The following is an 11,260-nucleotide window of genomic DNA, read 5'->3' on the forward strand; positions in this document are numbered from 1 at the left end:
GCCAGAGAAAGTGACCCCTGAAGCAAAACCTCTCTGGCGATACAAATCATTTTCCACACATCTTGGGGGAATAAAAAGTATTTTTATGTGACAAACGGAAAAGAAACACCAACTGACACATCTTAAAAACATCTCTCAGCAAGTGTTTGTTAGAGGGGGAAAAAAAAATAATAAAAAAAAGAGGCTAATGCTCACCACATGTGTTCTTGCTTCACTCTGTCCTCCATCCAGGGCTTTACGTAGCAATAAAAGAGGCCAGAGAGGCTGCCTGCTTCCAGACAGGAGCGGACGGTGAAAATCAAAACACCTCGCTCGAAAAGGGACGGCGAGGATCCCACACAGAACGTCGCTGTGTGTCGGTGGCGTTCTCAGGCTGTTTGAAGTTCACGTTTTTCATCTGATTATTTTCAGACACATCTGGGGGAGGGCAGGGGGGGTTCTGAACACATCAACACGTGTCATTTGTTGGAGAGCAATCACAAAAGAAGTCTTGTCTGTGATGTCTTTAGTGTTGGTAAGAACTTCTCATGACCTTGTTCCTTTTTACTCGTGAACTGTCTGCATTATTTTTCACTTCCTGAACTGAACTGACCAAAAAACCCTCAGTTCACAAACTGAGCAGCACTGAATGACAGCTGAAGACAGACGTGTGAGCTGGGACTAAACTAACTTTGTCGGATTGGTTTTTCCACTTAAAATGGAGTAAAAGCTTGGAGAAATAGATCATTAAATCTGGATCAGAACAGGAGATGTGCTGCTGCAGATTGAACTGTTTTATGGTTCTGCAGAAGAAGGAACGAATGAATGATCCAGTTTTATGCATTTATAAAACAAAGATGGTTCAGTTTGTTCATGTGATTCAGATTTCACTTTTTATTTTCTGTATGATTCCTGAACTCCAACTACTTCTCCACACTTCAGATCAGCCCTATCAGCTCTGTCAAGACTTTTTGGTTTTGTAACTTTTACAATTTTCAAAATATTTAACCTTATTTACAAATATTTTCCTTATCGACATACATTCAAATTTTATTCAGCCATTCTCTCTAACATCTATCTTGGCATACTTGCTCTATATGTCTTCTTGTGCTACTTTTAGCTCATATTTTGCTCTTTTCAGCTGCTGTTCTGCTTCTTTCAGCTTTTTCTGGAAAGTCATTCAGCTCTCAGCATTCACATAAAATTAATTTCTCGAATTTTAGGTTGCTTTTCCTAAAACATATTTAGATTTTATTTCTAACTGAGTTTACTAAAGCTAAAGACTTGCAGTCATGTTAAAATTGCAGCTTCATAAAAATTCCCACAAATTTAGACGTCTCCAAAGAACAAAATGAATTATTACCATTTAAAAAAAATTAATTATTGCCAAAGAACAGACAAAACCTGCACCTTCCTATGTTTTAAATTAATATACAAAATAAAGTTTGTAAATATTTGGCTGCCAGGCCTCAGAGGCAGAAACCTGTTGAAGAGGAAAGCCTTGAAAACTTGGGGTATTAATTTTAAACAACTGAGCTTTAATTTTCAAAAAGAAATGAGGAAACATTTGCCTAAAATTAAATATTTATTGAGTCTACTATAACATGTTGTGAAAAAGAAGAAAGCAGAAAGCCCCTGGTATTAAAAAGTCCAAATCCACTTCTTCAAGAGACCTTTGGAGAAGAAGGAAAAACAAAACAAGTCTTTTTATTCAAAACACCTCCCACTCGTGGAATTATGAAATAACAGGAATCAGCCAAAATCCATCTGTAAAAATAATCCGAGGTCAGCTGTAGGTGTCTGAAGCTTTATGCAACACTTCAACAGGTTCCAGGTTTCCAACCGGCACAAAAAAATAAGAACAGGAAACTTTATAAACTCATTCAGGTGACCAACTAACTCAATCTGTTCTGACATCAGCAGCACGAAAACAGGCTCTGCTCTCACATTTACCCAAAACAAACACGTTGATGTATGACAACTCAGAGCCCAACGCCGACAAACAGAAGAGTTTAAAAAAAAATACTTTAAAACGATTAAGACAAGAACATGAATGTTACTAAGGTGGTCCCTCCAAACAGAACAAACACTGAAGACAAATTAACTGCAGTTTGTCAAAATTACAGAGTAAACACAGGCTGACATCCATTAACTTATAAGAACACTTGAAATACAAATAAATAATAATGAATTCACTTAACTCTGAATAAATCCCCTTCCAGCACGTCGCTCCTTGTTTTAGAAGACAACAGCTGGCCGCCCACACCCCCACAGCAGGTTCAAAACATGAAACTACACCTACACGCAGAAACAACCTTGCTGCCGACCGCGCCACACATTTCAGACCTCTCTTTTCCTGCAAACGTCGACTAGTGTTCAAGATGCTTGGTCATTTCAACGAGACAAACGATCCTTTCATTCATGCCGGTCTCAGTTAGTATAAAGAAATCAGGCTTCACGCAAGATAAGACATATAGGCACAGCGTTCTTCTTCAAAGTGCAAAAGATCGATCAGGGAATAAAATACTGTGTGCAGTTTTACACAGATGCCATTTTCTTTAACAGTAAATCCAGAAAAATGGATACTGTTAATTAAATATTGCAAACATCTCCGTTTTGTATTTATATACAAGTGAATTATATATATATATATATATATATATATATATATATATATATATATATATATATATATGGATGGATGGAGAAAAAACAGCGGACTGAGTTTACTCGATCAGACAGAAACCACTGGATTGAAGTTCTGCAAAAACAACTTTAGTTATGAGCTGAAGAAACAGATTTAGTATTTTTCTTCATCATATTATCCTTGATGTTAAAACTCCGCATCGAGATGTTTTTGCATGTGGCTTCCTGTTAGATCGCCAATAAAATGAATTCACACAAACCAAAATAAATACACGACATAAAAAGAAACAAACAGTCTCTTTGGAAAGATCCGAACTGGTTGAAGGTCTGAAACAGTGAACCTGTCGGTCAGCGTCTGACAGAGAACACGACAAACTCAGGTCCCTGCGGCCTCCCGCGAAGAGGCAGCGATTCAAGAGCATCCAAGAAACCAAACAATAAATAAAACGGGCATTCTGCAACCGTCCGCTGAGAAGTCCAACAGGAAACCCTCTCCGGTGTCGAGCTGCTGGCTCCTCCTTCCACGACCGCCTCACTCCAGCTTGGACATCTCGTACTTTGTCGTCATGATTTCCTGGGAAATATTAGAATTTAGGTGAAACATTTTTCTTAGAGGAAATTACCTAACAGCCTTCATAACGTCTGCAACTATTTAAACCGAAGAGGACTCAATTTAAAACCCTGAGCCGGACCTTTTATTGTCAGTCTTATAACCTTTATAGCCATAAAATGACGCACTTGTGCGTAAATCATCGGCTAAAACAAAGAACTGTATTCCTTTCTTGTTACCAAAAGCACCTTGGTTTCCCTGAGTGAGCAGAAGTAAACCACTCCTGAGAAACAAAATGCTACTTTTATCAGTCTCAGTGTCTCAGTGAAATAAAAATAAGCTCTTCTGATCAGACACAAGTCAAAACACTTTATCAGTCAATCCATCAAAGCATCATAAACTAAAAATGTTTATGACTAAAAAACACTGGGATGGGTGCCTGATTGTGTGAGAAAATGGAGCAAATTCGAGAACATCATTCTGACTACAGAAGAGGAAGCGGTGGTAATATTTTCAGCTTCGTCGATGTGAAGGATTCTGGGATGTGATTTCATGAAGCGTAGCTACGGCTGGACTGAACCAACTCAAAGCTGAGGGGGGGGGGGTGTAAAACATGATAATTCTTTTAAATATTAACTTTTTAGTTTGCAACTAAGAAAGTAAAAATAGAATCAATAAACACTACATGCTTCTGTCTTATTTCAGTGATGATATCCTGTTTTTAAGTCAAATTAACATAAATGGGGAAAAGCTGCTCCACTGAGCAGATATATACAGACACTGGCACAATATATATTTACCAAAACATCTTTAAAATACACAATCACCCTTCTACACTTTGGTTGTAGAAATGTACAAATGACTGCCTAATTTCTGTAATTACATTACAACTAAATCACAAAAACAGAACAGCTTCAATAACAGAGAAAATATCCAAAAAGCTCGTCTTTAATAATTTGGAATTTCAACCCTAATAAAGCCTAAATGTATCCCTGATATTACCACATAAAAAGGTATTTTAAAAGGCATAAAATTGTGTTTTTTTATAATGTCCGTACCTCGTCTGAGTCGAGCAGGACTGGGAGAGCTCTGTGGCGACAAAAAGAGAGAAGCTCTGTTACAATCACACGTCTTCTATGAAAACACCATGATTTAATCAACTTTAAAGGATGCTTACACATCAGTAAGAGAGCTAGGAATGTTGTCCTCCACCCATTTTAGGTCTTCATCCTGAATAAATAGAGAAAATAAAAATCAGAGTAAATACTGCCATCTGCTGAAATTAGTTTATTTTCTAAACTTAGCTGCTTCTTTTGTTTGGATTTAACTCCATGAGCGGCACTGAGAGGCTTACTGGGCTTGTTTCTGGAGGTTTCGCTGTGCCATTTGTCTCACTTTTAGCTGCTCTTAACTTTATACCATCAGCTGAAACATTAAGACAAATAAACTGTTACAAAGAGGAAGCAAAATAACAACATTTACAGAGTTTCTGGTGTGACCGTACCAAGGTTTGCAGAGGCAGTAAACTCCTCGATCTCCTCATCGTCGGAGTCATCCATGAGAGGCGTGAACGCATACCTGCGGACACGAATCAAATCATTAATTCAGCGCCTGAGTGAGTCCTACGTGGTCGGTTTGACAGCCTGCTTGCACCACTCACCTCTGGTTGTTTGCAGACGGTCGCCATAAAAACATTATGACAAGAAGAACGACGGAGAACAAGAACCTCCAGAAAGCATCATCTACCCAAAGCTCAATCCAGTCCTGTTTTTTTAATATAAAGAAACAGATGCTGTTAGCCCAAAAAGAAGCATTCTTAACACATCTACATAACTTAGGAATGTGCAGAAATGTTACTTACAGACTGACAATCTGCTAAATGTAACTTTTTCGCAGACCAGGCCATGAAAATGATGGAAGCTGGAGGAGGAAGAGGAACAGAGTGAAACTCTGGGACTTCTCTGTGAGTTTCTTCACATAAATAAAATTACAAGCCAGTGGATTTAAGAATTACCATGAAGGATGTACGATAATCAGCCATAACATTATGACCAGACACCTGCTCATCATTCTACAACAGATGCCTCTGAGCGATGGTGGTCTTTAGAAATCAGAGTATAACACTGATTTATTTATTTTTATTTTAACTAATATATACTTTTCATTAAACAAACTAACCCTAACCCTGACAGTAATAGCCTGATTTAAACAAACTTATATTTACAACCATTAGATAAACTTGTACACCTAAAAATAAAATGTAGAAAAGAAACTTTTTTTTTTTTTTTAATTGTGGTGTAGATGTACTTTGAGTGTTAACACAACAAATATAAAACCCACAAATTAAACATTATTGCCTTGTTGCCTTTCTAAACATTACAAACCTGGTCGTAACACCGTGGCAGACTGGTTTAAAGTAACATGACTGTGGTTGTGGTACCTACCGATGACGGCAAATATTAACGTGTTGGTGAAGTGTCTGTAGAGAGACAACTTCACCGGGTTTCTCCTCAGCTTCAGGGTTTTGATGGTTTGCGCCAAGCTGACGAAGATGTTAACGGCAGTCAAGGAAAACAAACATCACGCAGAAACTACGATGAGAACAGGACCTACAGAGAAGTCAGCTGGCTGACTTTATTAAAACAATCCAAGACGATTAAGATCACGTTAAACGTTGAAAGCAAACTCACCAGCTTTGCTTTTTTTTTTTACACTCAGACTCTTCATGATTGTGAGGAGAGTAAAACATCATTCAAGAGAGGAAGTGAGAACATAACTTTAAAAGCAGTTAAATCATCGATCAGAAACAAAAACAAGCTGGCATCATTTTCACTACAGAATGACTTCATGGTGTAGGGTTAGTCCTGGTGGGATGCAGGATTCTCTGATAAGCTGAACCGTACGCTGATCGTAAAGCGTGAGGAGCAAACAGGAACCACAAAGGGAAAGGTTGCAAGTGCACAAAAGGATATCCACCAGCATAAAGAAGAATCAAGCAGAGCCAGGGGAATGTTGGCCAGCAGGGCCAAGTCAGAGTCTTTTGTCTGGAGGGAACCACAGCGCAGGAACAAAGAACACAAAGAGGAGAAAGATGAGGGGAAACAATAAACCTCAGATAGGAAGGATGATAAGCAAGGCAATAAAGCAAATTAAAGACACCATTTACCCAAGTGCAAAAAAATAAAAAGACCAAATCATCAAACCCCAAAGACAAGAATGAAAAACAAAAAAAAAATCAGGTGGCTGAGTACACAGATACTTCATGTTTTACTGAGTAAAACACCTGATAATTACAGCTGACTGTAACACTGGAAGGATATGAACCAGATGGCGCAGGATTCAAACACAGCCAGAACAATTGCTGTAATGAGAGCCGGGCCATTGTCTCGACTCTGGGGTTTTTATCCCACAACAAATAAAAAATAAATAAAAGTATGAAAACTGTGAAATCGAGTCAGTGTCAGTCAAACAAAAACAATCCAGCAGGAAAAGACCTAAAGAACTTTCTTAGTGCTAAAAATGACTCAGCGGTGGGAAAACAGCTTCCTGATCAGCAAACACTTTGATTATAAATTGTTTTTGATAGACAGTAACCCTGTGACAGAATTATTAAAGACTAATCCAAGTAAGAATCAGAGCACGACTCACCCCAGTAATCCTCAGGATGCCTTCAATGCTGGCGAAGGCAAAGTAGAGGATGCCAAGCCCCACCACTCTGTGCATCACAGTTCCAAGTCGAGGCCTGAAAAAATAAATAAAAAACCGTTTCATTTGGGTGCATGCTGAGTCAGCATTTTTCCTGTTTACCGTCTCTTCTGTACCTTTTCTGGACTCTACTTCTGCGTACTTTGTGACATTCTTACATCAAAACACTCAGCTCAAGTTTAAAAAGGCTGCTATGACTTTACATATTTGTTACTTTTATACTTTTTGGATTATTTAAAAATATTTATAAAAAACAATTTCCCATAAAAATGCATTAATGTGTCCTCAAAAACCTTTTTCTGTAAAAACTACTTCAACTTATTTTATATATTTTTCTCTTCTTATGCTAATTTTAGCTTTTTGCTACTGCCTTGCTAACTTTCGCTTTTAGCTACATTTAGCTTTTAGCTACTGTTTTGCTCGTCTTAACAAATTTCTGTAGTTATTCAGGACTCGGCGTGTACTGAATTTTTCTGCAGAAAATGAAAAATTGTCTTGGTTCTAACAACATAATTGTTTAATTTACAATCAGAGAATAAGGACGTGTGCAGAGAGACGTCAGCTGACGTACTTTATGATGCCGTAGCCCAGGCTGACGATGATGACAAGTAACCGAGCCAAGGTTCTTTTGAGAGCGGAGACCAGCTCAGCAAAGATCAACAAGCCTGGAGCTATAAAGATAACAAAAATAAATAATACACATTAAAAAAATGACTTCCCCAAAGAGCACAAACGTTGTAAGGTCGCTTTAAGGTACTTACACGCAGAGCCAACAGTGTTGGTGTTTTCATATTCAGCGCAGAAGACCGCCTTCTCCACCATCCCCAGGAAAATGACCCCTGCGATCCAGAACTGGATCCTCAGCAGATCCTTCCAGTAGCACGCCGCCCACATGAACCACAGCAGGGCGTACAGGATGTACACTATGCACATCACCATGTAGAACTGCAAACAGACAGCGAATGCATCACATGTGGAAGCTCTTCATTAGCTGGAGCCCCGCTTCCTGAAAACCTGTGTGTCTAAAAATAACTTCTGATTTATTTTATCACGCTGAGGTCAGAACAGGTCAGTTTGACACAGTAAAACTCACAGAATGAGGATTCTAAATAATCTGAAATAAAATAATAAAGAAAACTATCAGGAGGAGGACTGGTTTAACCTGAAACCAAGTCTTTATTCTTTTAATGTTTTAACTGGTTTTATGTGAAATATGATCACCTAAGTAGGTGGACAGAGTTAAAACAAGAAACTACACAGTTACTGCCTCACAAAAAGTACAATCCTTCACAAGAACCAGTAAATAATTCACTTAAAGGCCGCTATAATTAAAGAAAAATATGAAAATGACATCAGTGTACAAATGATACATTTCCAGGAGGTATGAACTTACAATCATGAGAGGCCACTCTGTGACAGAGATGAAGCCATGGTTGCCTTTCATCACCACGTTAACTGGAAAAGCAGAAGTCTGACATTAGACAACCGAAGCATTTCATCTTTTACACATAAGCAGTGAAAACTAAACTTCCTCAAACCTGACATTCAGTTAAAAAAACAAACAAAATGATAAAGTTCCTCTGTCTCAGCTGTTAAAGCTAAAAGAAGCAGAACGGCAACTATAAGCTAAAAAAACCCTCAAAATGCTAGCTAAAAACTAAAGCAGCAAAACAGTAAATAAAAACTACAAGTAGCCAACAGCTTTCTGCAAGTAGTAAAAAGCTAAAGGTAGCAAAACAGTACCTATAAGATAGAAGTAGCAAAAGGCTACTTAAAGCTAAAGTAACAAAAGACTAGCTAAAAGCTAAAAGTAGCAGAATAGTAGCTTACAGCTAAACGTAGCACAGAAAGAAAAATATGAGCAAGTTTGCTGAAGCAAATTTTAAAGAATGTTCTTGAGGGTAAAGAAGAAATCTCAATGTATTTATAAGTGGACATATTTGTAAATAAATTTAAGAAAAGAATAAAAGTTACAAAAAACAAAACTTATAGCACCCATCTTTCGATACACCAAAGGCTAAACTAAAATGTGCAGACGTTGTTGGGCTGAAAAATAACAAACAGGAAACAGTGGAGTGAACGCTGGATCACACAGTGAACATTTCACCTGTTAGATTCCAGTTTGCTGTCGTCAAAGACTGAACCTGAACCACCAGCAGGTAGGGTCCATCCCTCCACGTGGTGGCGATGACATTGTCTCTTATCTTCACACTGCTGTTCTTTCCACTGTCGTACTCGTCAGAGATCCATTTTTTATCCTTCACTTTTTCCTAAGAAATGCAAAGTTTACACTTTTTAGAAAGAAAAAAAGAAGACAACACTAAACAAACTTATCTGACAACCGAATCATTTTGAAACATTAGTTTTTCTCTGTCACGTAAATAAAATCAGTTTGTTGTGTTTCCTTACAAGCATTTCTTTCTCTGAAAGTGGAGTGACTGGACGCGGCTCTGCCTTGGATTTCTGACAAAGCAAACAGAAAGATAACGAAAGCCGGGCTGAGATAAACGTCAAGATTTGAAATGTGTTGTGACGTTGAAGAAGGCCACCTACTCTGAGCATGGGAAAGGAGCGCTGGGCATCGGTGCACGTTATGGAGCTGTGTATGTGTTCGATGTACTCCCCCTGACTGTTGGGTTTCGGATCCAGGCTGTCCCCGCGGCTCTGAGGCGTCTTGTCGTACATTTCCTAAAACAGTCAAAGCTCAACAATCAGAAACAGAAGCCTCGAGAACGACAAAACGGCTTAAAAACACGACAACATGACGCACGTTCGCTTACTTCAATGTTATTGTACTCGTTGTAGCAGTGATAGTATTTTAGAAACCAGTGAATAGTGAACTTCACCTTCCCGGGACAATTAAACGACACCACTAAAAGATGAAAACACATTTAAATTAGGACACTTAAAAAAAAAAAAATGCTGCCAAAAGCAAATTCTTTTCACAACTCACCTTTCAGTTCAATTTCAGTGTTTGCAAACATGGCTTTCCTCAGCAGCAGGGGTCTTGAGGTCTGCAAAACAGTGCAGGTTTGTTTTAGTTTTTATTTTCTTTTTATTTAAAATTACCTGTTGTGCGTAAACCCAAGAAGGGTTTACAACAACACAACAGCCCGAGTCTGCTCTGGCTGCAATCAGAATACAGGAAATTTAATCGTCTCAGCGTCTACATTATTTATAAACTGATTTCCATGTCTCCAAGGACAGACGCTAAGGACTGTGAATTTGTGGTAATGAACAAGAAGTGGACTTAACGAGTACTACTGAAGGAAAACTGTTTTTTTTATGTGCGAGAGGCTGGTTTCCAGAGCTCAGAACTGGGATGTTTGTTTGTTTGTTTGTTTGTAATCCCAAGGTCAACAGATTCAGGGATAAATGGTTCCCAATGGTTTTAGTTTCAAACCCACAAAATAATAATGACAAAGGCTTGTGACCACTTCTATTGCCTGTTTAAATATAACAAATAATGCTAATAACCCCATTTTAAAAAGTTTTTTTTTAGCAAACAGCCAGGCTTATCATCAACAATGCCATTTTTTGAAATTAATTCATGACAACTGTTTTTGTAGCAGTTATGGTAAGAAATGAGCAATAAATTTCAAATGTAAGTTGATTATTAGAGATACTATGAGTTCTCCAAATGATGTTTCATGACCCACGTTGGGATTCCGAGTCTATCTTTGGTAAACCACTGATGTATACTTTCCTAGAAAAGCAAAATATTTTTTTATTGTTTATTTTAGTGCTGTTCAACCTGAGGTGGCTAAAGCTAGCTAGCCGTTAGCTAACCCGAAGCGCTAATTAGCAAAGCTAAAAACATTATTTTCTTATTCGGTATGTGTATTTTATCAAATACCATAAAGGATAAACGTTTCGCTCTTGTGAGCAGCTAAGGAAAATAGTCTCAATGAAGGATAACATTGTCAAAATAACAAACCAGCTGACAGCAAGTGAACATAACACGGCTAGTGTAGCTACCGTTAGCTTCAGGTGCCCCGCGGTTATTTACAGTTTCCCGGTGATACTCACACTATCAACTGTGATTTTCCACAGCCCTGTCTCCGGCGCTGCCCCAGCTTCATTTACGCTACAGAGCAAAACTACAAGAACGAGCATCCATGGACACAAATCCCCTCTTGTAGGGCAGCTCCACATCCGCATCCTGACAGCAGCTGCCATGTTTGCTAATGGCTTTGATAATTCCCCACCCGACAGGAGGCGCCCTGAACGCAACACACGCAAGGTACTGCGTCAGGTGTTGCAGCAAATAAGGAAATGAGTCAAAAATGTTTGGAAAACTGCTTTAAAAAATATATCACAAATGTTTTTATTCAGACCTTCATTTAACAGTTTTTTATATAACATTTAACAAGTAGGTAG

The 11,260-nt window shown here is 38.3% G+C and overlaps 1 protein-coding gene across 3 annotated transcripts; it reads right to left on the reverse strand.

The window, feature by feature from the left end:
• Positions 1 to 1,551: 1,551 nt before the first annotated feature.
• tmem87b (transmembrane protein 87B) lies at positions 1,552 to 11,085 on the reverse strand. 3 transcript variants are annotated; one of them, XM_017412811.3, is made up of 19 exons: positions 10,910 to 11,085; positions 9,834 to 9,894; positions 9,661 to 9,752; positions 9,434 to 9,568; positions 9,290 to 9,343; positions 8,988 to 9,150; positions 8,274 to 8,335; positions 7,642 to 7,825; positions 7,452 to 7,551; positions 6,824 to 6,917; positions 6,148 to 6,219; positions 5,620 to 5,728; positions 5,037 to 5,095; positions 4,836 to 4,939; positions 4,680 to 4,753; positions 4,530 to 4,600; positions 4,353 to 4,405; positions 4,234 to 4,264; positions 1,552 to 3,199 (listed from the first exon to the last, which is right to left on the reverse strand). In XM_017412811.3, exons 1-19 carry the CDS (start codon positions 11,057 to 11,059, stop codon positions 3,158 to 3,160), a joined length of 1,710 nt encoding a protein of 569 aa, XP_017268300.1. In that variant the 5' UTR covers positions 11,060 to 11,085; the 3' UTR covers positions 1,552 to 3,157. The 3 variants fall into 3 exon arrangements, with proteins under 3 accessions (XP_017268300.1, XP_017268301.1, XP_037829560.1); XM_017412812.3 differs by lacking the exon at positions 6,148 to 6,219 and adding an exon at positions 6,496 to 6,567; XM_037973632.1 differs by lacking the exon at positions 6,148 to 6,219 and adding an exon at positions 6,496 to 6,567 and having other exon boundaries at positions 9,834 to 9,886; positions 10,910 to 11,082.
• Between the last annotated feature and the right edge of the window lie 175 nt (positions 11,086 to 11,260).

This window comes from Kryptolebias marmoratus, linkage group LG22, assembly GCF_001649575.2.
Source record: "Kryptolebias marmoratus isolate JLee-2015 linkage group LG22, ASM164957v2, whole genome shotgun sequence".
NCBI classification, from domain to species: domain Eukaryota; kingdom Metazoa; phylum Chordata; class Actinopteri; order Cyprinodontiformes; family Rivulidae; genus Kryptolebias; species Kryptolebias marmoratus.

Bases quoted from the DNA above. Each gene is read 5' to 3' on its own strand.
- tmem87b (XM_017412811.3), bottom strand. From the start codon at position 11,059: ATGGCAGCTGCTGTCAGGATGCGGATGTGGAGCTGCCCTACAAGAGGG. The intron at 9,151-9,289 runs GTAAGGAAACAC...TGCATTTCTTAG, and splicing joins TTTCAGAGAAAGAAATGCTT to GAAAAAGTGAAGGATAAAAA. The intron at 7,552-7,641 runs GTAAGTACCTTA...TTATCTTTATAG, and splicing joins CAACACTGTTGGCTCTGCGT to CTCCAGGCTTGTTGATCTTT.